General features: G+C 40.4%; 1 protein-coding gene across 2 annotated transcripts in view; it reads right to left on the reverse strand.

The window, feature by feature from the left end:
* Positions 1-26,563, reverse strand: part of DYNC2H1 (dynein cytoplasmic 2 heavy chain 1) — a 151,838-nt gene that overhangs the window by 82,674 nt on the left and 42,601 nt on the right. The window contains exons 40-62 of one of the 2 annotated variants that reach the window (XM_083735721.1): positions 26,270-26,399; positions 25,279-25,434; positions 23,998-24,257; positions 22,929-23,175; positions 21,391-21,542; positions 19,638-19,782; positions 18,881-18,983; positions 17,703-17,849; positions 17,461-17,591; positions 15,410-15,658; positions 14,480-14,588; positions 13,600-13,713; positions 12,030-12,172; positions 10,961-11,039; positions 8,730-8,884; positions 8,445-8,582; positions 6,823-6,936; positions 5,580-5,740; positions 4,527-4,650; positions 3,812-3,933; positions 2,455-2,541; positions 1,793-1,919; positions 51-192 (exon numbers count right to left, since the gene is read on the reverse strand). In XM_083735721.1, coding sequence (XP_083591847.1) covers positions 51-192; positions 1,793-1,919; positions 2,455-2,541; positions 3,812-3,933; positions 4,527-4,650; positions 5,580-5,740; positions 6,823-6,936; positions 8,445-8,582; positions 8,730-8,884; positions 10,961-11,039; positions 12,030-12,172; positions 13,600-13,713; positions 14,480-14,588; positions 15,410-15,658; positions 17,461-17,591; positions 17,703-17,849; positions 18,881-18,983; positions 19,638-19,782; positions 21,391-21,542; positions 22,929-23,175; positions 23,998-24,257; positions 25,279-25,434; positions 26,270-26,399 — 3,335 coding nt within the window. Of the gene's footprint in view, positions 1-50; positions 193-1,792; positions 1,920-2,454; positions 2,542-3,811; positions 3,934-4,526; positions 4,651-5,579; positions 5,741-6,822; positions 6,937-8,444; positions 8,583-8,729; positions 8,885-10,960; positions 11,040-12,029; positions 12,173-13,599; positions 13,714-14,479; positions 14,589-15,409; positions 15,659-17,460; positions 17,592-17,702; positions 17,871-18,880; positions 18,984-19,637; positions 19,783-21,390; positions 21,543-22,928; positions 23,176-23,997; positions 24,258-25,278; positions 25,435-26,269; positions 26,400-26,563 lie in introns of both variants that reach the window. The other variant, XM_083735720.1, reaches the window with a different exon arrangement.

Raw genomic sequence — 26,563 nt, forward strand, 5'->3', positions numbered from 1 at the left:
TCTGATTAATATTTTATTTATTTTCATATCAAAGATATAGCAATACCTACTTTCCAGATTAGCTGATTTTGTCCATGTATCCAAACTTGCTTTTCTTTGATCTTCAGGCGCAGCAGAAAGGTAAGTAATGAATGCAGCAGACAGTTGAGCTCTCATTGGCAGTGTGCTCAATTCATCTGCTATCTCTGAAACCTGAAAATAGATTTCCAACACGATATTGTATTTCTCTGTGTACTTGAGTGAATTTTTTTACATGAGTAGAGCAGTCTTATTAAATACTAATATAGCCACACTAGTAACTTTGTCAGCCTTGAATAATTTTCAGGGTCACAAGACAGACGACATGTAGAAATGCATACAGGACCCATCACACTTCTCGTCCGCTCCATCTTCACATGCAACGACTTCAGCTTAAATGCCTGTGAAAATACTGCAGGCAAGTATAGGCTAGGCATAGTTTCTTCATTATCATGTGCTAAAGCTTTTATAGAAGGAATTTTTTTATGTTCTCTAGTGAATCTCCAGGGGACGCGGGTGGCACTGTGGGTTAAACCACAGAGCCTAGGACTTGCCGATCAGAAGGTTGGCAGTTCAAATCCCCATGACGGGGTGAGCTCCCATTGCTCCATCCCTGCTCCTGCCAACCTAGCAGTTCGAAAGCACGTCAAAGGGCAAGTAGATAAATAGGTACCGCTCCGGCGGGAAGGTAAACAGCATTTCCGTGCGCTGCTCTGGTTAGCCAGAAGCTGCTTAGTCATGCTGGCCACATGACCCGGAAGCTCTACGCTGGCTCCCTCGGCCAATAAAGCGAGATGAGCGCCGCAACCCCAGAGTCGGTCACGACTGGACCTAACGGCCAGGGATCCCTTTACCTTTACCTTTACCTAGTGAATCTCCACTGAACACAGAACATCACTGGGGATTGGGGAAAGCATGGTAGATAACTGTGTGAGCTGAACCTTGTGTTAGACAAGTTCCAAGTAATTGTAAAATGAGAGAACTGTGCTACCAAAACCTTTGAAAATAGCCCCAAAACTGAGGTAAGGCCAAGAAGTAACATCCCAAAGTGGTACCACTGGATACTGTAGATGAAGTGGAGGTCCTTTCTATGGAATAGGTGAACTGGAAAATAAAAGTATGCCTCTCAAAGTCAGTTCAGGGCCTTTAAATAGTTTTTAATACTTAAGGCAATCAAACCTAGCATCAGAGATGGGCCACAGCCCACAGAAGACAATAAATACATTGTTCGTGTTGCCTGCTATTAAAGGCACCTATTGCCTTCACTAGAAGAGGGGTGTGTGAAATGAAGCTATGCTTATTCAACAGTAAGGAACCCCAGATTAATTGCTAAGAAACCAAAATCAGAAGAACTAAAACTGAAAGTAAGAGGTGAATGCCAAGCAATATGCAACCGTAAAATAATTCCAAACAATTACTCTACTGTAGAACGTCATACCGTACAGAATAAAAATAAAAATAATAAAAAATTGTCCAGTAGCACCTTATAGACCAAGTAAGTTTGTTCTGGTATAAGCTTTCGTGTGCATGCGCACGTCTTCAGATACACATGAAAAGCATGCACACGAAAGCTTATACCAGAACAAACTTACTTGGTCTATAAGGTGGCACTGGACAATTTTTTATTATTTTTATTTTGACTGCATCAGACCAACACGGCTATCTACCTGAATCTAGAATACTGTACAGAGATATTTAAGCTTTCTGAAAATAAAACACTGACTTAAGTTTGAAGAAGAAAAAGCATATTTTTATTGAAGCTTTAGCAACCAACCTGTGAGTTCCATCTCTTATGCTCCCTATCAAGTTGTTTGATCAATATTTCTGCAGCTTTCACTGTCTCTTGTGCTTTAGCAACTTCTGCTTCAAGCTTAGCTGCCTCACTTGTTCTGGCCTGGAACCTGTGGACCAACTGAACTGTTAAGACTTAAGGAACAAAAGAATGCGTTTCAACATAAAGCCTTTTTTAATTTCAAAAGGAAAGCAATGGTCACTTTTTGTAAAACATTTCAAGGCAATTTAACAATGAAAAAACATCGGTAAGAACATACATAATAATAATTTAAATCCAATACAGATACGGACAGGTGGAGAAATTTCCACTTAAAAGGCCTATTGGAAAACAAAAGTCTTCAACAGGTGCTGAAAAGATAAAAGATAGGACCTGTCTGGTATGTAACAGCAGAGATTTGAAAGAGTAGGTGCCACTACACTAAATGCCTGATTGCTACATCTTCTGGAGGAATCCTGATGCAATTGTGCCTGCAGGAGGCCCTCTTCTATAGATTGCTTTGTTTGGTTGAGATATATATTTGGTGAGATTATTTTTTAGGTATTCTTGTCCCACTCTGTACACAAGTACCAATAGATGGGACATAATTGAAAGTTCTAATCAATTAATTAAAAATGTAAAGTGTTTGGATGAAAAATACATACCTATCTCTTAATTCTGCAACCCTTTCACCAACAGAATTAACCAAATCTTCTAGCTTCTTTTTTCTGTCTTCTGTTTTCCTTAGATTACTGAAATAATATATTACGAATAATAATTGAGATCCTTACCAATCAACACACACACACACGCAAAGGTGTAGGCACCTTTCAAAGATGGATGTTTCCAATGTTTGGGATCTGTAGCATATGAATTTAACCCTGCTGTGTGGGAATCTCTTGGACTACAGATGGAATATGCCACATAGACAAAATGTAAGCAAAGAAGGAACCCTCAAGTCCTGGTTTTCTCCACCTACATCAATCTCTACCTCGGTGGCAATACCACACCTGAGAGATCTCAACATGGCAGCAAAGCCCCCTAGGGAAGCTAACAGGTGGTTCGTCAGAAAGATGGAGGCAAAGAAGGTGAGACCAATGCCATGGAAGCACTAGTCTCCCAAATTAAGAAAGAATTAGCATAAGACTGGGCAAAGGCTTTAGGTCACAGCGGTTCTCAACCTGTGGGTCCCCAGATGTTGTTGGACTACAACTCCCATCATCCCTGAGCTCTGTCCTTGCTAGCTAGGGGTGATGGGAGTTGTAGTTCAACAACATCATTGAGAAAGGCTGCTTTAGGAGAAGACATCTCCCAACCAACTAGCCTCCAATCCACTTCTTCTCCTTCCCCTCCTCCTTTCTTATCTAGGGATCTCAAACCATGCCAGATCACAATAGACCTAATGGGCCCATGACACTATGCAAGCTTACTTGAAAGTAAGTCTCAGAATGACACTTGCAGTATGCACAGAATTGCAGCCTTGGACTAATGAGATACCTATTGTATCTAATTGGATTAATACGTTAACGAAATATTTTCCTAGTGCCAACAACTGTTGGTATAGACCAAGAGTCAGTGGCGTAGCGTGGGGGGTGCAGGGGGGGGGCTGGCCGCACCAGGCGCAACATCTGGGGGTTAGGGTTAGGGGGTGCAAATCCACGGGTTAGGGGGCACAAATTACTTGCCTTGCCCCGGGTGCTGACAACCCACGCTACGCCACTGTCAAGAGTAGACAACAACCAGTGCAAAAAACATGTTTGATTCCAAACTATATTTCATAGGGATGCTGAATTTATTTTTCAGACTTGAGTCAAACTCTTCTTCCATCAGATTAGTCCCATGCTTCAAATGTAAAACTAAACTAAACCATGCCTTGATCCCAGGTTAACGCAGCAGGAGGACCAGGGGAAGAGCACTGTGGCCGTGGTCTTCACTTCAGGAACCCAAACACTGGTTTCATATTACTTTCATATTACTGTCGAGGAATTAAAAGCAACTGTAAAAAAAATGTGCATTACTTACGCTTCAAGGCCTGCCTGTTCAGTTTCCAGAGGTTGAATTCGTTCCAGGACATAAGAATATTGAACATTGGCTTTAACCCATGCAGCTAAGGGTGCCGCTGCAGTACTGGCCCTTTTAGCGTTCTGAAATATTGATACATACTTACATTATCGTGAGAAGGCATGCATCCATTTTAACTGTTTAAATACACTTCTATACTGTAAATATAATGCTTCCATCCCCACACATAAAATAAGCAATACAGACTCACTGGAAATTGTATCCTGCATTAAACCAGTAACATGATTAACTTACAAGGCAGCACTGTCATTTCAATGTATAAAAATAAATAAGTTTTTCCCCCTTTCCCACCATTTCTGTAACGTTGGATGATGAGTGATTCCAAAATGTAATTCATTTAATCAGTATTTATTATTTCATTTTATAGTTCTTTTTTACTAGCTCTTTATTCTGCTTTCCAATGTACTAAACCACAAAAATGTTTACAGCTTCAAACTGTGTTACAATATATTTAAAAATAAAATGAAAATTGAGTAGTCAAGCATAACACTACAGAATAATTTTATGTGTGTCTTCTGTGAAGTAAGTGTTGCTTAGTTCAATGGAATTTAGTCTCAAGGAAGTGTGTATAGGATTGCAATTTGAAGCAGAAGCAGCAAACAACCAGCTGCAAAAGCACACTGTCACAAAATTGTTAAGTACACAAAGAAATTACCTTTGGATCAAAAGATCCCTTATTTTTAGCTAGAAGTTCTTCCACACTCTCACGGATTTCCTTTGGAATATTTCGAGCATCAAAGGTTGCAATATCTTCCCTCACGCCTCTTTTGGCAAGAAAACTGCAATATATATTAAATGACTGAATACAAAGGCAGAAATGGGCACTTCAAAACAGGTATCGCTATGGTCTTTCTTTGGTATTCAGAACAAAATACATAAGCCTTGGAAAAGATATACAACCAAGTTGTTTTCCTTAACGATATTTTCCCCCCGCCCCTGGATTTTATTCCTAGGAGAGGTAGGCATAGCTGTCAACTTTTCCCTTTTCTTGCGAAGACTCCTATTCGGAATAAGGGAATTTCCCTTTTAAAAAAGGGAAACGTTGACAGCTATGGCAAGGTGTCAGAGCAGCAGCAGACAGCATGATGGCAGTTACCTGGTCTCCCAATATCTAATCACTGCTGCTTCCTGGGGGGAGAGGGGGCAGGGAGGTAAGTGTGGTGCAAATGCACCAGCAGGGCCAGTCTAGCACTCCTGCCAATGTGGTTGCATTGGACTGACTTCCCCAACCCCTCTGTCCCCATAAGCAGCAGCAACTCAGTTGCTGGGAAGTCAGCTAAATGCCACCACCCTACAACACCACCCCCTAAGGCATCAGATTCTGCTTGATCTGGACTATTCCCAATCCTGATGACTTGGGTTTCAATATTTTTATTGTGATTTTATTAACATGTATTCATTGACGTCACTTGTAAGCAACCTTGGAAGGATTTCTGTCCTGAGAGGCAGACTATATACAGTGGTACCTCGGGTTAAGTACTTAATTCGTTCTGGAGGTCCGTACTTAACCTGAAACTGTTCTTAACCTGAAGCACCACTTTAGCTAATGGGGCCTCCCGCTGCTGCCGCGCCGCCGGAGCACGATTCCTTTTCTCATCCTGAAGCAAAGTACTTAACCCGAGGTACTATTTCTGGGTTAGCGGAGTCTGTAACCTGAAGCGTCTGTAACCTGAAGCATATGTAACCCGAGGTACCACTGTTCAATTACCTCTTCATGCTCACCCATGATGTATCAAAGATGCCCATCAACCGTAAGACACCCTCTAGTATATCTCTAATTATGTCTGGTGGCATACGCAGGGAGCGGATTTCTGACAGAGATTCTGGTTTGATATTTCCAACGGCTAGCTTAGCTTCATTAACCAGCGGCTAAAACAAGAAAAAGAGGGAAATTACCAAAGTTGTTTAGTTTTAACAAAACTTTAACTTCACCTTTTTAATTGCAGCTACAATGTCTCAAGAATCTCATAGCTTAATTAAAAGCAGGTGGCAATAAGTGGGAAATATTAATTTAGGTCTTATGGTCACTGTTTATGAAAAATGGATGAGAGAGGATTGGGAAGGGGGTGCAATAATAAGCAATACTCCCTCTCCTGTCCAATTTTCCCACTGTGACCACTAACAAACCTTTCCACATTCTGCTATGCTCCCAACCCCACCCCTTGGTCTCCTGCTTATTAAGTGTGCTCTTTCCGTTCCTCATTTCACTGCCACAAACATGGCTAGTTTCTTCGCTCCTTGTTGGGTGTGAAGCTGTTGGCTCATGCTGGGGCCAGAATTTGCACAGTTCCACAATATAGCTGAAGGGCCATAAAAAGTGCCAAAAGGGAAAAGAACTAGACCGGGACCAGAATACTAGAAAATAAGGAGGCTGCTAAGAGAAAGCAAAGAGGAGGAAGAAGAAAAGATAATGGAAAGGACAAGTAAGGAGTCAATGAGGAGCCACAGCTATGTGCCTTCCAGGCAGAGAACTGAGAGCACGTCACATGACAGGAGACCCCCTCAAAAAGTGATGAGAAGCAACATGTCCTTAGCCTGAGAGAGGCTTCTTACCCCAATACTCATTTCTTCCTAACTTCCTGCCCCTCCAATCACTCCAAGTCTTGCTGCTCCGTCAGAAAGAAAATAATCCTACTCCCATTAATTTAATGGCCTATCCAGCCATGCCATGGAGATTATCTCCACAGGGACCAAAGTTAGCTTTAAGAAGCTAACATGAAAATAAATGGAGATGCTCACATTCTTTTGTTTTTACTCTAGCCAACATTCAAAGCCATTATGCACTCAAGCATGTCTTTTTCAGTACTTGTCCCCTTAAAATATACATAACTCATTCTTGATTGCACATCCAGAAAATAATGGAGCACAAATAAAAGCTCCAGGAAGCTCCATTATGTTCTTTGTGTTTTATAAACCAGGATCTAAAGCCAATAAAGTTCCATTGTTATTACCTGAACCTCTCTCAGTTCATCCTCAATTATCATTTTTCTTTCTTCGATTTTTACAACTTCTTGCGCTATTTTTTGTTTTATTTTCTCCATTTCTGATTTCTGTTCACTTGCATCCTACAAGAAAGTAGGTATTATCCACAGGAGCTATCCACAGGTCCGTCCCCCCCCCAATTTCTTAGGTTTGAATACTGCACTGCAACATGAGGACTTGTACCCCTTATGGTGATTTTGTAATAGTGCACAGATCAGTCTGGTGCATTGATGCAGAGGCTCACAGGACCAGACAAAAACCCTGCTTCCCCTGGCCTTAAGACTCAATCCAGCCCTTATTATAGCACAGCAGCAGTCACCTACAGTTAAGTTCCTCTCTCTCTATAAATATATATACTGACTGATTGATTGATTGATTGATTGATTGATTGAATTTATATACCACCCTATACCTGGACGTCTCCGGGCAGTTCACAGAATAAAATCAAAATATAAAACCTCCTATATTTCAAGATAACAGATCTAATATTCAGAAGTCCTACAGTCCTAAGAACAATTTTATATTAGATCCAACATGTTAAATCTTGCAATGTTGACAATGGCAAGAAATTTTGCCAATGTTTTTCTCTGCCAATGGTGGCTTCTGCAGAAATCTCTTATCAGTTTCTGTTTCATGATATTCTCTTCCTACCACCTTATCTTTATGTTTATTTATTTCAAGATTTCCACGCAGACTTTTCGACAGTAGTGGACATCGAGGTAGAACGACTTCTCAACAACTTACTGGGAGGAAGAGTTACAGATAGGTAGCCATGTTGGTCTGCCATAGTCAAAACAAAAAAAATTCCTTCCAGTAGCACCTTAAAGACCAACTAAGTTAGTTCTTGGTATGAGCTTTCCTGTGCATGCACACTTCTTCAGCTCATACCAAGAACTTAGTTGGTCTTCACTTGATCTTAGCCAAAAGGCCGAGAAGCCTTTAAGGTGCTACTGGAAGGATTTTTTTTTGTTTTGGGAGGAAGAGGGCAGGCAGGCAGGTCATTGCAGTGTGTACACATCTGTGAAGCCAATCTGGCACTCTTGCCAGTGTGTTTGCACCCTCCCCACCCTTTCCCTTCCTGATAAGAGCAGTAGCTCATCTGTCGGGAGGTTAAGTGAGCAATGCCACCCCAGCACATGTCCACTGCTGTTTTTAGAAGGAAAGCACTCACAATGCAGCTTGCATTAAACACTTGACAAATATACAAGAAAATTAAACCAGCAGTTAAAACACTGCAAAAAGCAGCAGAGTACTCTTATGAAATTAAAGGGAGTAATTTACAATCGACATGTTTAAAACCAGCAATATAACCCTTTAAAAAATTCAAAACAGCACCATCATTAAAAGCAGCTCGGAATAAGTAGGTTTTCAAGGCTCATTTAAAAGCCAGCACTGAAGGGGCTGCTCCCCTCTCTCCAGAGAATTCACCTTTCTTTACTAACTGCACTCCACCTTTTCTCCACCTTTCTATGCCTTGTTGATTACTTCATTTAATCTTTTTGAGCATCTTTACCAGAATGCTATCAACTGGACAGTCTCCATTCTCAACTTTCCTGTAATGCGTTTGCAACTTTACGCTTATACACATTACCTGCATAGAAACAGTAATTTCTTGGAGCGCAGCATCAGCTTCACCTTGCTTCATTTTCAGCAATATACTTTGTTCTTCAGCTTTCCTGTTCAATTCATCAACAAGAGCTTTTGCTTCGTTCAGTTTAGCTACTCCAGCCTAATTGACAAGTGGAGAGTGAATAAATGTCATTTAGCTAGTAAGAAATATACAGAAACAACACCTTATTTGGACAATAAAAATCCAAGACAAATACATTGTTTTGGAAAGATAATGTAAATCCAAAGTAACCTATGTCTTATATACCTGCAAATGGCTTTGCCTTTTTATCAGCTCTGCTCTTTTGCCATTATGGATGGCACGATACATATGAAGGAAAGTCAAATATCTTCTGGGCGTAGCTCCATAGGGTTTACATGAGTCGTGGATCATCAAAAATGACTTAAGGAACTCAGAATCACCTATGAAACATGTTCAGAAAATCAGCATTTATATGTAGGCAAGAAGAAGAGGAGGAGGAGGAGGAGAAGGAGGAGGAGTTGTTTGGATTTGATATCACACTTTATCACTACCCGAAGGAGTCTCAAAGCAGCTAACAATCTCCTTTCCCTTCCTCCACCACTACAAACACTCTGTGAGGTGAGTGAGGCTGAGAGACTTCAGAGAAGTGGGACTGGCCCAAGGCAACCCAGCAGCTGCATGTGGAGTAGCGGAGACGCGAACCCCAGTCACCAAATTACGAGACTACCGCTCTTAACCACTACACCACACTGGCAAAGAATATACAAACACAACTATAACAAAAGATTTGAAGCATGGCAGAAAAGGAACTGTTGTTCTCATCTAAAAGGTGTTTCTCCTTCAATGATTTGAAGCTCTCAAGCGGGAATGAGTTCCACCTGGTGCTCAAAGGCAGAACACACAGTAGTTTTGAGGAAGTAGGTGGCTCTCCTCTCCCCTCAGGAACCAGTTCCCTTCAAGTCAAGTTACAGACAAATAACACAACAATGCCTTTTATTTCTTTCAAAATGTCTGTGTTTAACCTGAAAAGCCTGAGGGGTATGGGGTGGTAATGCAGTCAACAGCTTGACAAGGCAAGAAAGAAAAACTTGGACAATCCTCCTCAAAAGAACCTTGAGGGGACTCAAATAGCCTGGGTTGAGTGAGGTATATTACATCCTCTGTGTCATCAGAGCTGTTCCTCCATGTGCCTCTCATCTGCCAATCAATTGAGGAGAGTAATCCCACCCCCCAGTAGGCCCAGGCTTCTTTTCAACAAGCTGCTGTATAGTGTACAACATGAGCAACCTCAGCCCTGCCTGAGACCTATATGGCAATGGACACTGATAGCAAACAAATGTTAATATAGTCGTACCTTGATTGACAAACGCCTTAGCAGTCAAACGTTTTGGCTCCTGAATGCCGCAAACCCAGGAGTGAGTGTTCCAGTTTGAGAAGGTTCTTTTGGAAGCCAAACATCCGGTAGGGCTTCCAATTGGCTGCAGGAAGCTCCTGCAGCCAATCGGAAGCCATACCTTGGAAGTCGAAAAGACTTCTGGAACCAATTCCATTCGGCTTCCAAGGTACGACCGTATCCGACTGCTGGTATAATTTGGAAAAATGGGTGAAATTGCAGTAAGTGCTTGGATCAGGTCTTGAGCAGCCAATGCCCCATCTGGATTCTGTTTAGATAAAGACCCAGCTGCAAGTGGGTGGCTAGAAACAGTGCAAAGCCAAAGGGCCTACAACCTGACTTGTCTATCGTCCATTTCTCTAACAAAAGTTTGTACATGCAGGGGGAGGGGGTTATAAAGCCAAGGCTGCATTCAGCAGCACTTGGAATGAATGTGAGGTATTTGTTCAGTTGAAGGTATCAGTGGAAAGTTACAGGTTTCTTCTTCTTTGATGATCACTCGTAGCCGAGTAAGTTTGTCTTCCATTAACACTGTCTTAATAGTAAGTCTGTAAGTGACTGTGGTGGCCAATTCTGGATCCACATCACCTTCCACGGTGTAAGTGGGGATGATTAATGTTGATTAACTTCAGTTGGTCAACTCTTAGTAGGGTGTAGCTGAATAGACTCATAGGATCTACTCTGGACAAAGGCAGGAAACAAACTGAAACATAACAGAGCTACTTCTTCAAACTATCTGTGTTTCTTGCCTTCAGACACTAGGTTGAACTAGATTCCACTTGAGGATCTTCATCATCCAGGGGAGAAGAAAATGTCATCCCAGGCATTTTCTTTTAAAAGTATTAGAGTAAATTTAAAGCTGCTAGTTTTAGTTTCTAGTATTACTCGTTTTGACTAGAATCGTGTTTATTATGTATCTTCTGCATATACATTATCTCTGCAGGTCACTTTTCCTACTGAAATTCTACCCAAGGTTGATAAAATCAAATTATATCGTTGGTCTACTAATTTTGTATACAATGGATCATAATTTAATGTCTAAATGTCTTCAATATTTCTTGTTACTTACACAACAATTTTGAAAGTAACTCTAACTGCTTAATGGAATAAGCAAATATCTCACCAGAATTCTTCTTTCTGCGTTCCTTTGGGGTTTTAGTTTTTTCTTTTTCATCTGATTCAATAAACAACATTTCAGGTATCTAAAACATGAAGATAAAAACAAATAGTATCACTGGATATTTTTATTGCAAGTAGATATTTACCAAGGAAATATCATTGCATGGGTGCCACCCATTCCAAGCTTAAGAAAGAATCCTGGGTGCTCCTAGAGCGGTTAGTTCTGAGAAAATGGAGCTGAGCACAAGGAAAAGCTTCTTAATGCCCTCCCACCAGATGTCAAAGAGAACAACAACTACCAGACTTTTAGAAGACATCTGAAGGCAGCCCTATTTAGGGAAGCTTTTAATTATTATTACAGTATTACAGTATTTTAATGTATTACAGTATTTTAATGTTTTTTTGGAAGCCGCCCAGAGTGGCTGGGGAAGCCCAGCCAGATGGGCGGGGTATAAATAATAAATTATTATTATTGTTGTTGTTGTTGTTGTTAGGCTTGGACACTTAGAGTAATCTTGAGGTTACACTCCTTCCACACCTTAGAAGCAGATGCAGAGATGAAAAAGTAGGGGTAAGTACAGTGGTGTAAGTACCTCTGGTTACGTACTTAATTGGTTCCGGAGGGCCGTTCTTAACCTGAAACTGTTCTTAACCACTTTAGCTAATGGGGCCTCCCACTGCTGCCATCGCACCGCTGCAGGATTTTTGTTCTCATCCTGAAGCAAAGTTCTTAACCTGAAGCACTATTTCTGGGTTAGCAGAGTTGGTAATCTGAAGCCTATGTAACCCGAGGTACCACTGTAGGTGTACGCACCTACTTTTGGGTAAAAGGATGATGAGTGAAACCAGTCTAGAACCATTTAAGATGAAGTAAAGGCTACACCTACATAGAATAGTAGTCCTCTTGCTCATTCCCTGGATAGCCTGTCATTCACAATAACTGCTATCCCTCTATTTGAGTAATTAAATGAAATTGAGTAACTCTGAATATATGAATACAGAAGCAATAGAAATGAATCCTAGAGGGCATTAAATACACTGAATGGAACTTCAGTATTTCTCTCTGTGCTTACCTTTTTCATACTGTTTTCAGACCAACTCTCCATCCAGAGGACCTGACATTTCTTATGAAGGGCAGGATTACTTTCACAATTTATTGTGAAGTTCAGATTAGTAGAATCCATAATCAACACAACATGAAGGTTCTGTTGAATTCCTAAAATGTAAACAGTGTATTTGTAAATCATAAACGTTGTGTTTAACACTTTACCTGACATTTTTATATGATATTAGGGGCTTGTAGTAAAGTTAGTATTATTTGGAAATTATTCTTTGGTCAAGCAAAGGGAGTGAAGCCTTGTGGGAGTTTCACCAGCCACAAGGACCCTGGGAAAGAAGTTGTGTCTCTTTAAACCCTAGACTAGCTGGCTCCTCAGCTGAAAGGTTTATTAGAACCAAGGAAGTCTTGATTTAATGAAAAGAACTAACACCTGAGTTCGATGGTGTAAACATCCCCCCCCCAATGATGCTATCTGTCCTTGAATTGCTTGGGAATGTGTGTCTGGCTAATTTCCATGGAAGGGAGGAAGCCCTTTGATTTAAAGTTTGAATTCCAAATTGGCCCAGCTGTCAAGAGGTAAATTGATTGACTAGCAAGCCGGTCATTGGCGCATTTAAAAATAATTTGAGTCTTATGATTGGCTTGAAAGTTACCACGCCAAGTGCGAATTGTGAATAAAAGATCAGGAAATTGTTTTGCTCTTTGCTCTCTGCTTTTGCTCTGCAATCCGCAAAGATGCCCGGCTGTATTGTTCCAACTTAATAGCCGTCGTTTCGTCTTTTGAAATGGAGATCTTCGAAAGCCTTCAACTTGCAGATTCCTAAAGAACCTCAGCTATTCTATCTTGTGTTAGAGTTGTGAGTATGTAGAGTTAGTTACACTATGTACCTTTGTTATTTTCTTATCTGTAACGTCCAAAAGAGTGCCTGCTATTCTAGCATGTTTCTTATGTTGTTTTAAAATAAACCTTTTAAGAATGAAACTGTTTTAGTTTGTGTGCCTTTCCGGAGGGAATAGCTAAGTCCTAGCCTTACGCTTGGTTACGCTCTACCGTAGAACTTCTGCCTGCAAGTCTGTGGATGCAGCTTGTGGAGTGGGGGACAGCCAGGATAACGGGTCACAGCCTTCTCCCTGGGTTGTGATTCTGGGTCCCCTGGACAAGAGGGAGTGGTGGCAGCCCTACCGGGTCGTGTTTGTTCTGTTTTGTAAAAAGTAATACGTTTGCCAACCCTGCCCTGGGCATCCTAGTCTGGCTGGAGAGCAGAGACAGGAGAAGGGAGGGGCAAGAGGTTGGGGACGACATTACTACAGGGCTGGTCACCTGCTTGCTTCCTTTACATCACAGCCACAAGCGGGAGACAAACAAGATTTGGAACCTACCTCCGGGCTGTATGGATTCTGTTTTGAAAAAGTATCCAGTAGGACAGCAATTACTATGTGTTTATATAACCTAATGCATATCAAATTTTAGTAATAGATCATTTTTTATCATATATACTTGTAAAATTGCCATGTTTCTCCCCAGATTCCTTTGTAATGACTCACATACATACACAAATACATACATACTGTGATTCACTTACTGTAAGTGAAATAGTTAAAAACTGGTCCTGTAAATCCATCTTGTGATGCTTGATCTTTCAGAGGAGACAGGAGTGGCTCTAATTCTTCTATTGTGTACAAGCCAGGAACCTCACCTATTTCAGGAACAGGTTATTTTTAAAAAATCTAAAATTACTAAAATCATTTTCAGCATTCCATTTTGTGAACAATTAAATAAATGTTTTATAACTTCTTTACTTGAAAATATTTTAACTCGAACATAAAACCAGATAAAGGAAAATACAATAGTCTTACATTTTTCTCCTTTTTTAGGTGAAATTTTAAAAATTTGTACAGGAAAAGCCAATACTCTTCCATATCACTATAAAATAAACAATTAATTTACTATTTCCTTAAGAAATAGTAAATTTCCTTAAGAAATCCTAACTAGCCTTTTGCTTTAGGATGCAGGCTCCTTAATCCTTCTCTTATGTAAGCCACGATGATGCCAGAAAATGTCCAATTGGCCATGGTTTCCTAGCCACAGTTACCAGAAAACTATGGCAACCAGCGTCTGGAACAAGCCAAAATCTTAAATCATAGTTTAAAGTTGTTTGAGATTCTAGCTAGTTCTTAAGAGTAACCACAGTTCATATTGCTTTAGGCAACAATACAAACAACAGTTAACCCACAATGGAAGCACAAGCTTCCCAAAAAACATGAGGAGCAAGAAGAGAACAAAAGCCGGGGCTAGGGGGAACCCCTAGATCAATTTTTGTAACACTGAACTATTGACAAGTGATATGTCTGAAGGCAATTGTACTTTACAAGACACAACTAGAATTCAGTGCCTATAGAAATTTGCAGCAGCCATCACATCAGGCCCTATTGTAGGCCACTGACCTCTTATTGTAATCTCACCTGACGATAGTAAGCTGTTGATCATCTCAAGAAATGTGGAGTGGACAAACTGATAGTCCTCAAGCAACAACACAGCATGTTGAGCTTCAATTCCCGCAAGCTGCATCACCTGGAAAAATGGAATAGATTGTTTACGGGAAGATATATCAAGCTGCCAAATCAGTAGAATTGAAACATCACTAATAAATTATCTGAAATATTGAAACTAAAGTTGTCAAAATAAGATCTGTTTCACACTTCAACCCAGGATTACATAGTATTTATATTTTCATGGTATAAACAAATGCAGTGAGCCACAGACTATTTCAACACGCAAGCTATAAGCATATGATTTGAGGCTAAATGTAGAGAGAGGTGCCTGGCCTCAACTATTTTACTGCAGTTTTGGGTTTATTTAGTGTGTTTAACATCACAAATCACCAAAGGTTTATTTGACAAGTTATAAAATAATTCAAAATATTTTAAAGAAAAAATAAGTTTATGATGTGAAGTTATTGAGACAGTTGATATATTTCTAATGATACTGTCCTCCTCATAGTCAGATATACACCTCAAAATAGAACAGACAAGATTCAAGAAAGAAAGAAACAAAACACAAAAGTTTGGGAGGGACAGATAACACTTTTAAAAGGTGAATGGTATTAATCCAGAAATCTTGTCCAAACTAAGGCAGCTAATGGATAAACAAAAGAAACTGAAAATCCCTGAATTTCTACTCATTTATAAAGACCACTTTAAAATGATTTAAGAAGGTCTATATAGCACCATCCAGTTCAGCTTGGCAGATATAAATAGCACACAGAATAATGTTTCAACTCCTATAGAAAAGAGATTGTCCAATATGGAATCTTTCAATAGTGATCTTCCTTTATTTAAGTTTTTTGAAAAGCAAGCTTGAATAACATACAATATATATATATAGTAACTTACATGTTTCAAATCATTTTTGAACTGCTTCATTTCATAGCCTCTGGAAATTTTGGGTGTAATGAGAACAGCTCCATGCATGTGACTAACCAATGAAGTAACAGTTCGACGGCCCACTCCACTTTGGCCTGCTAACAAAAGCGACCCTCCAGGAAAACTCAGTACTCTGTCGATTCTAGATACATAATCAAGGACTTCTGGGAACAGCAAAATTTCTATTTCGTGGTTGTCACGCCCATAGTGAATAATGCCCTGAAGAGAAAGAAGTAATAAGTAAACAAATGCAAATGCAGCCATTAAATATAACGATATGCAACAGCAAAGACATAATACGGGTTTGTTCGATTCCTGAGATATACTAGCCAAAATGGAGAATTATAAAAATTCACTTTTATTCTAGAGGATAAAGGTAAAGGTACCCCTGACTGTTAGGTCCAGTTGCGGACGACTTTGGGGTTGAGGCGCTCATCTCACTTTACTGGCCGAGGGAGCCGGTGTACAGCTTCCGAGTCATGTGGCCAGCATGACAAAGCCACTTTCTGGTGAACCAGAGCAGCGCACGGATACGCCATTTACCTTCCTGCTGGAGCGATACCTATTTATCTACTTGCCCTTTGACGTGCTTTCGAACTGCTAGGTTGGCAGGAGCAGGGACTGAGCAACAGGCGCTCACCCCATCGCGGGAATTCGAAATGCCGACCTTCTGATCGGCAAGCCCTAGGCTCTGTGGTTTAACCCACAGCGCCACCTGCATCCCTATTCTAGAGGATAGAAGTTGCTTAATTCATTCTTCATAGGCTTCTCACCTCAATTTGTATTGAGGGAAAAATGTGTGTATAGCTGGAAAGTTTGGGTGAGTTATAAAATCTGGTGGCCTGCTGTGAAATTATCTTGCCAGCTATACAAATGGCATCTATGTTGTTATTATAATACCAAAGTCTAGATCTTCCAGATTAGGAATAGAAGAACAGGTGATTCATTGATTCACGCATGTTCATCACACAATAAGCAGCAAGTAGATATGAAACCGCTATCACAGATGAAACATCATCTGTAGTACGTTACATCACCTCAAATGGGACCATTAGTCTTATCTGAAAGGTGCTTTTGAGTGGGCATTTGGACACCACCAAGTAGGTTGTGTTCCTCCAGTTTCTTAAAGGCAGGGAAAGATTCACACTCTTCAGGAAGCTTTTGGTCAACCCTCTCTTGGCTAAGTGTATAAGACACCTAATACTATGGTATATTATTCAGATACAGCAGGAGACAGTAATTTACCACACTAAGTTTGGGCCGCGCCAAGGGCATTGTGACAGGCACGGCACGGGGCTTCAGCTGGATTGGTGGGCCTGCTGGGCCCGCACCTGGCGCCCGGCTCGGCGCTGCTGCTGGTGGCATACTCGGTGGCCGCACTGGAGCAGCTGGAGGGTGTGCTGTGCGCCGCCTGCCCGGTGTTCCACGTGCAGGGCCTGTCCGCCAACCTGGCCTCGGACAACGGGCCGCAGTGTGTGGTGAAGGCAGCCTGGGAGCTCCGCGGGGATGGGCCGATGGAGCGGCTGCTGCTTGTCAACAAAGCCAGTGAGCAGGCGGCGCTGAGACGCACTCCTGAGCGCGTGCAGGGTATGTTCCTCCTCCAGGTCCGGAGGCAGCTGTGGGACTGGCTTGCAGGGTATTTATATTTTTCAAAATATAGTCCGGTCCCCCATAAGGTCTGAGGGACAGTGGACCAGCCCCCTTATGAAAAGTTTGCTGACCTCTGGATTAAGAGCTTGGAAACTTGATCCTATGCATATTTACACAGAAGTAAGTCCTACAAGTAAGTTTATGAGGGATAGCCTTAGCTGTATAAGGTAGAATAAGCAGCACTGTGTGTTTTTACAGCAGTTGGGGGACTCTTCGGAGCAAATTTTGGGGTAGTGAGAGTGCTACAAAAAGGAAGAGAGAAGGGGAAGTCGCACTGAGTGAGGGAAAGTCTGTCTGTACAAGTTAGTATTCAGTCTCATATGAATTTCTGAAATAGATATATATAAATATATTGATCTGTTTTGATATACCTTTTTGATGACATCTTTTAGGTCTGCTGAGTTAAGTTTGCCAAGTGGCCTTCCATGGGATGGCAATGTTTGTCCTGGGGCCATAGTGGTTCCTAGTTCATGACGAGCTCCCCATGTTACATAGAAACTATCTGTGAAAATATAATGAAGGTGGGGTCATATTATATTTTATATAAATTTTATTTCAATGCAATAAATATTGGAAACATGAAAACAAAACAAAACATTTTATTTTATTTTACCTGCCATGTTGTCCAAAATATCTGAACCCCAATCTCCTTGAAAAACTTTCATCAAAATATTATCAAATACATGAAGTTCCTTGGATCCAACAATTTTGTCACGAAAGAGACGGCGGGCTTCATAAGCAACAATTTCCAAAACAGTATCTACCGTGTGTGTTGATGCCCCTATGAAGTATAAATTAATAATATACATTATAGAGTTCAACCCCTGAAATTCTGCATTTCAACAGAAAGTCAAAATTAATGCAGCAATATAGGTTACATACCAGAAGGAGACCATCAAGAAGCAAAGGGGGAAATAAAAATCAAGAATGAAAATGAAGGCTTCAAAACTATTCTAATTTCAAAAGTACATGGTAAAACCAGGCTCTTCATAAGCATTAAATAAAAACAATACAATGGCACTTAGTAGGAATTTTCATTTAGGTCATTGGTAGGATAGCTGTCTAACTATAGTCACTCCTCATCTTAGCAGCAAGTAAGACAGCAAAATGGTGTGACAAATAAAAGATGTATGCTACATCATAATATTACAGCTCATACTGTCTCTTTTTCATAATGTGAGGTAAGACTTCAGTAGATGTTGCTGCATAGGTCTCTGACTTGCAATTGAAATAACATAATACCTATCTATCTGTCTCTCTATCTATAAAATAAAAGCTTTGCCTTTTGCTTATTTAAACTGATATATCAATTTTTCTGCCAGGGCTAATTGCCACAGCTCGCTGTACCAAGAATTCAATGTCGAAAGTTCTGCAGTTTTTCATATTTTGGTTATCACCCAGCAATAAATGAACAAAGTAAATACTATTGGTTCCTTAGATATTAATTTCTCATTTTGCTCCTCTCAAATGGTTAAAAGAGCTACTTCTGGCATGGCATATATGTTTGATGTGTAATGTTTGCCATTTCTGCAAATGGCAGGTTCCAAAACATGGATACAACGGGACACGGCCACCACATATGCATATGTCACCATACTGACCGCAATGTTTACAACCTTTTATACTGTTTACATTTATTATCTGTGCCAGACATACTGACAATAGTATTGAACCTGAAGCAGCATATGCATCAGAACAGTCTGCAGAGATTAAGAAGCAGCTTGGTAACTTCAACTCCAGCAAAAACTTAACTAGGTGCTTAGTCATAGAGAGTAAGTCAGAGTTACTCACCTCCTGTTAAATCATATCTGAACAATCCTAGAACCCACTGAGTAAGAATGCATGGTGTGAATAGGTAGTGGCTATGGTCATCTACTGTGAATTTTGCTCGAATCTGGAAATATAAATGATGTCAAAACTACCTCTTTTACTACAAGACTACCACTTGTTTTCAACAATGTAGTAATTTCCTACATTTTTTTCTACAAAATATATGTATATACATTTACATGCCTAGAAGCAGAATCATGCACAAGTTTACTTCCTACAAAATTCAACAGGAGTTGCTCTCATGTAAGTGTGCGCAGGACTATAGAATTGTTTCATTAGTGAATAGCAAAATACTGGTATTCAGGATATAACTCTTAATCTCAGGGTTGAGGGTTCGAGCCCCACGTTGCAGGGAGTTGGCCTAAATGACCCTCATAGTCCCTTCCAACTCTATGATTCTATGAATCTTGCTTCCAAATGTATTGTACACAGTGCAGCTGCATTGTTCTAAAAGACACTGGTGCGTTCAAATATTCACCATTATGACTACAAAGTTTAAAATCATTAAAACGTGGATACAGGTGAATCTGGTACACATACAGAAACAGTTTGTAAAGCACAGAGGAAACACAGAATGGGAGACACAATTGAATAGATTCATTTGCGCCACTAGGTATTTTGCTATTTCACCAGGATGTAGAAACTCTAATACAGGAGACATAAATTCTACACTAAAGTTTATACTGTTTCATTAGAATCCAGATTAAATCATTTGTACCTGCTCATATACTTGAACCATAGATCCTGCCAACTGATGGATTTTCGCCAAAGATCCCCAAGCAGGATGATTCTTTAGGTTCTTGTGCAGAACAGGTTCTAAATATGCACTATAAATTGTTTGCAGCTGATCTCTTTCTGGATAACTAGAAATTGGAATTATAAGTATCAAACTTTCACAGTTATTTTAAATTACTTTGTGTTGTTTATTTAGAACTATAACCATCAGTATGAGCCGAACAGACCAAAAATGAAATGCAGTTTGGCTTCTTTGAAGATCTTCATCCAAAAGATTGTGCCAGTAACTGGTTAAAAATGTTAATTTATAAGATCATTACATACAGTGACCATTTTGCACAAAGGTCCTGTTCCTGGACCCCGTGTACATCGGTGGAGTGCGTATAAGCCCGCCCAGCCCCCGTTATGCCCTCTCCCGGGACCAAAAGGACCTGTATATCTGAAGTCTCACATCAGTTGGATAGGCACAAAATGGTTGCTGCCTGTACTATTTTTTATCCAGTAACCAAAAGATGAGTCAGAACCAGACTGCATTAGCTATGCTTTCAATTAGATTAATGCAGGAAGGGACGCGGGTGGCGCTGTGGGTTAAACCACAGAGCCTAGGGCTTGCTGATCAGAAGGGTCGGCGGTGAGCTCCCATTGCTCGGTCCCTGCTCCTGCCAACCTAGCAGTTCGAAAGCATGCAGTGCAAGTAGATAAATAGGTACCACTCTGGCGGGAAGATAAACGGCATTTCCATGCGCTGCTCTGGTTCGCCAGAAGAGGCTTAATCATGCTGGCCACATGCCCCAGAAGCTGCACACCGGCTCCCTCGGCCAGTAAAGCGAGATGAGCGCCTCAACCCCAGAGTCGTCCACGACTGGACCTAATGGTCAGGGGTCCCTTTACCTTAATATGGATGATATCCAAGTTTAAGATCATACGACTTTAAGATAATGGGGAGGGTTCTACATGTTTGCACCCAAACATTCTTAGAATCTCCCTTCAGACTTTCCATGCTGAGAGGGAAGGTCTGAAATTGAGCCAGCAGAGGCTTGCATGTGCAACACCGCCTGCTCCCTTCTTTAAAGAGTGGACATGTTATATGTTCACTAAAGAGAATGTATAAATAAAAATTCTATTCTCCATAAGTGTCAGACTTTGGGGAATTCTCTTCCTCCCCCGGTGGCTGCAAGGAGCAGAGAAAAACAAAGAGTTCTTACTAATGAGTTTATTCAACCATCATGGCAAGAGACAAAGAATGCAGTCTGCCTCCTGTTAATAGCGTTGCTCCTCCCGCTTCCCTTCCTACCAACAGCATTTCCCCTTACGGTGGCCACCAGGGGCTAATTGTCTCCGAGTCCTTTGCTCTTGCACCCTCAATGAATGCTAAGTTCTAGGAGAAGGGGGATCAGAAATACTCTCCAGTGATAACATCAGCTGGCTGCCCCCTCCCTTCTCCCAACACCTCTCAACTCTTCTGTACGCCTGTCTCTGAGCTGTGGCCTTCCTCAAACTACTGCTGTATTTCCTCTCCTCTGGAAGCTCCAGAAGGGGGGTCGGCCTCTACCATTCCACCTCAATCTCTCCCCCTTCACTCCAGGCCCTGACAATAAGCATACTACTTTTCTGAGGATAATGTATGTTAAGCTATAATTTAGAGAACGTAGATGTGTAGAGGAATAAAAAGAGTTCATCAATTCAAAGTCAGTCTAATACATGGAAATATGAAGAATTATCAAGAAGATACTTACTCAATTGCACACAGACGGACAATAGAAGTAAACCTGGAAGTAAGTTTATGCTTTCCCAGTGTTCCCCCAGCAGACATGGAAGCCACAATCTGGATGTTTTCTAACCCCACCCATTCAAGATTTTCATCGTAAAATCCCTGATACGTCAGCACCTTGGGATAAGATAAAATTTACAGAACAGACATATATAATAAGCAGAAAAAATGTTTAATATTTGTAAGAGGCTTTTTTAAAGACTATGCAAATAGCAGTAACTATGACTATGTGGTCTAATAAAGGTTAACTCTATGCGAAATGTATATATGCACACATTTCTTCAAGGAGAAATGCTGAATTATGTAAACAAAATCTACTATGGAAAATACATAAATTTCCTTAATTCATTCATTCTGAATGTATGAAATTTCTACAGTATATGAAGGTACACATGAGGTGGTTAACACTCAAAATGGAAGGCACTTTGGGGAGAACTAGTCACTGGGAAAAGAGGGAAGACATGATCTTATAAGTTGGGGATGCTACAGCAAGCCCACTGTTAGCTGAAGAGACTGCCCAAATCACTACTGATGTTATGAGCCCCATAGAGATATCTAAACAGGGCTGATCAGAGCAAGAGGAAGAATGGGTTGATTGTGAACTGGATCCTGGACAGAAGCCCAGCAACCTGGGAGGCGCTGATCTAGGTGCTGGGAAGGGACCAAGTGGGTTGCCAGGAGAGTCCCACCTCAATGTCATCAGATGCCCCAATTCCATAGTAGAGCTGCCTGACTCACGACACAAGGTGTAGAATTCCTCCTCATGGTGCATCTGCGAGGTTCATTATGTAGCTTTCATTGAATCTTGAAGATGCACCTCTTTACCTGAGCCTTTGGTACCTTATTTGTATCTATAGACAGAATTAAAACCCACCCTATTCTTTACACTGTAGCTTGCTTTAACTGATTTTAATATTAATATTTTAATTATTGCAACCCCCCCCCCACTGGAACTTTAAGGTGGATGGCTGGTAAGAAATAAAACAACACTGAATGGAAGCAATTTGAAGTTCATATAAATGTAGATTTCTTACATGTGGCCAGTTTTCCACAATAATTGAACCAAAATGCCACCCTACAAACACTCCTGAACTTGTTATTTAAACCAAAAATTATGCATCATAACTTGTCTTGCTTACTCTTGTCAAGCTGCAAACTTTATTCTGCACCCATGTTTAATGGACTGCGTAATTTCCTATTTGGGGAAAGGACTAATGTCAGAATTACGACCTGAGATGGTAATGAATGAATAGATAGCCATGCAGCGCACCCAGAAGCTCACCCTCCTGAACAATAAGTCTTCTGCTGACAGGCACACAAATGTATTCAGAGAAACATGCTTTTAAAAAAATACACAAGGATTTTCAAGAAACAAATATTATACCAGATATTATAGTGCAATTTCGTGAAAACATCAAATGTGACCCAAAGCAGAACAGGAAGTATGAAGTTCCTTCCTATACTAGAATTCTGAAAGCAACATTTAAACCAAATTCTATTCACCTGCTGCAGGAAAGCCACAAGTGTGCTCGTCCCCCATTTATCCGGTTTGGGCAAATTGATATCCTTTAAGTATAAAACCAGTCTTTCACAATCCTTTGGCCTGTATACGCGCCCAGTATTGGTGCTGATCACCAAGCATGTCTGGCTTAATTTTTGGAGCAGATGTCGAGATGTAGTCTGTGCGCTGCAGTGAACTGTAGCAATTTGAGTGGACCGTAGCTGGGAAAAGGCATAACGAAGCAGCATTCTGGAGGGGGGAAATGAAAAGATGCAAATACAGCACATTGGGAGAGAAACATCTAAAGTCTGTCCTAGCCATGTGAAATGAACATGCAACAACTGGAAACCAAAACATTAACCTTGGACAAGTACAGGGTTTTTACATGAGTATTCATTACAGCACAGCTAGTAAGCTAAACTTTAAAATTCCTCTAATCTTTCAGGCTTCTTTGAATTTTCATTTATTTGTGAGGTTGATCTTGCACAGCACTTCATTTGAAGCTCCTCTCTCATTTTGCTAGTTCACAATTAATCCAAATCCCACCCACAACTCACCCTCAAGGCAAAGCTCCAACCACTTTGGACTCCCTCTAGCTCAGCTAGAGTTCCTTAAATGTGAGGATAAGCACTAGGCTTGCAGAAGCAACATATAGCCTAGGACCTGGGAATAGTTGCCTAGGCGCTAGATTGGTGTGCATAGGTATTCAGAGCCATAGAAATGACTGTAGGTGTTCTCTTTGACAATAAAGAGTTAACTATCTGCCATGTGCATTCCTTTGGTTGGTGAGCACCCTTGACACCATGTGACAGCCTGACACGCATGGGAAACCCACAGCAACCTGCACATTATATTTTAGGAATATTCTTAGTTAACCTGAAATTCAAAAGGAATGGAGCACAGGCAGTGATGTCATGGTATAAAGAAACAGAAGGAGGAAATCCACATGCCTGGAGTAGCGGAACAGATCCATCAGAGAACATGTGATTTTCAAGTAATACTGCCATCAACATCATTTTAAGTATTAGTAAGACTGCACTGATATCACAGTATGAAAATGAAAATCCGTACCCTTTTCCACATCCTTCAGGCCCAACAAGAAGAAATGGCTGCTTACTATGAAAGCCTAGCCAAGGTTTAAAGTAATCCAAGCCTCTTTGCATATCAGGCGTTTGAATGACTGGAAGAGTCTGGACATTGCTGAAATCATCAGCAGTCAGGTTTTCAGGCTTTTTCAATTGGTATGACATTAGGCGTTCAGTATCTGGATCATAATAGGTGTCCAACGGTTTGCTGGGATTTGGTGGAGACTCACGTGCCCAAGCAAACACCTTTCAAAAATTATATTAAAACATTGTTAAATGTACTCCTAAAAATACCAAACGTAATTGCTATAAAACACATCCTCCACAACACATCTATTTATTTATTTTGCCAGATTTTATTTAATACTTGATTCAAATAAAACCTCAAAGCAGTTTACAAAGTGAATAAAACAATAAAATTATAAGTAAAAACAGTTAAAAACAAAACATTCTATATCTAGACCATATGTCTGGATATAGAAACTTAGATGCAGAAAATAACTGTATCCTCTTTTCATCTAGAAAATTATCTCCCACGTTTGAATATGTCAGTTCATGCTCAGAACATAAAAAGCATGTTGCCTTCTAATGATTCTAGAGAGTTAGATCTAGACTGTTAGCCACATTTTAGTCCTATTGAAATCAGTGGGACTAAAGCATGACTTAGTCTAGATCCAAAACACCAACTCTTCATTCTCCACCACATGAAACATAAGTTTCTGCTACTCAGGTTATTATTTCATTATTATTTATTAGACATATTAGTCTCCTTTCTTTTTTTCCTTTTAAAAAACCTCAATGTGACTTTCAACAATAAATATTCACAGTGATGTGGCTAAAATGGCTTCACCGCTGTTCTTCTGTCCAAGCCTTCTATATAACTTCTCTTGCTTCTGCCTGAGAGCCAACAATAAAAGCTTAGCTTCGAAAAAGTGTACTAAACTTTTTGTATTGAGACATGCAAAACTTGTACAATGCTTTATCTTCATGTGCTAGCTAGAAATCACTGCTAGCTAGAAATTTCCCTCATCACATTGTTTGTTATGCAAGGAATTTTGTTGCACTTCACATCTGGTTTAGACTATTAGGTTTTGTTTTTGGTGGTGGTGGTGTTTTTTTTTTTTTACAGCTGAGTGCCAATATCAGTTCTTGGCTATTTTTCTTCTTCTTGAGATAAATTTTTAATCTCTCCTCTCCCTCTCTTCCCCTCCCTGCCCACCCTGAAACTGCTAATGATTAGAAAATAATTTTGTCTTCTAAATAATACCTCTTTTGTAAATTCCTGCCGTGATTTCATGTTGAGATTTCCACCCAGTCCTCTTATCAGGCTGATTATAAATTGTCCACGTTCAGTGCACTCATGAAGATGAGACAAACCATTCATCACTGTTCCAACCAAACTTGTTTCCACCACATAGTCATTCTGTAAAATAGAGCATGCAGTAAGCAACCTGTAAACTAGCTTGCAACAGCAGGACCAAGTTTTAGTGCAGAGTCCTATTTAAGTAGGGAGGTAAATATTAACAGAAACTTGAGAGTGGCCAAGACAGCACTCAAAAGTACATATACAATCTTAAAACATCAATCTTAAAAAAGCAAGATGTCTAGTAGAACATCTATCTTAAGAAGCAACACATAGGTTCTATCTACTATCTTAAAACATTTACTCTGGTAACTACACAGTGACTATAGTTAATCCTCAGAGGCTCCACCATCAGCAGAGCAATGGATAAATGATGAGCAAGAAGGAAAGATAAGACTGACTCCCTCCCTCCTTCTGCCTCTCCACTCTCTCACACCTCAAATGTGTTCTGACCTGAGGGATACCAGACGCTTCTTGGCCCAGGAGATCAGGACTGTCCCCTCAGAATGGAGAGACCCAATCTGATATCCCCTTGCCTGTTGAGGCTTTGGTCACAGTGTTATCCATGCAGATGAGCAAGATAGAATACATGTACAGAGCAAGATAGAATATATGTGGGTACTGCTCCAAGCAAGGCAGGAAATGAAATTGGAGTTCAGCAGAGGGAGAGGCTTTAAACAAGAAAATGCTAATATCATTTCCTGCCTTTGAAACAAGAGGAGGAATTAGAACCCACTTAAAGACCTCTGACACTCAACTTAGAATTTGTCCATTTAAAATATTTATATACAGTGCTTTTTTAAAAAAAAAAAAAACATTTATCCTACTCATATTGAAATACTGCCCCTCAATGAGGCCAAACTTAGACACTGTTTATATATATATTATCACTCACCTGTTTTAGGACCCAATTTAGAGCTTTCTCAAAATAATCCCCAATCCAGTTTTCAAGATTTTGTCTGCATTCTTCGGGTTGGTTCCTCAGCCAGGATTTTATCAGTGAATTAAGATCAGTATCTTCATCACTAGAATTGGACATACCTCAGATTAAAGCAAGAATATATGTTGCCATAAACCAATACATAAACAAGTATAGGAAGAGCACATGCAGCCTCCTTGCCCAAGCCTACAAACAGGGGCGAACGAAGGCTAACTGACACCCAGGGCGGGGGGGGGGAACCGCTGGCTG

This window comes from Podarcis gaigeae (genome assembly GCF_964106915.1).
Source record: "Podarcis gaigeae genome assembly, chromosome: 4".
In the NCBI taxonomy this organism is placed as follows: Eukaryota; Metazoa; Chordata; class Lepidosauria; order Squamata; family Lacertidae; genus Podarcis; species Podarcis gaigeae.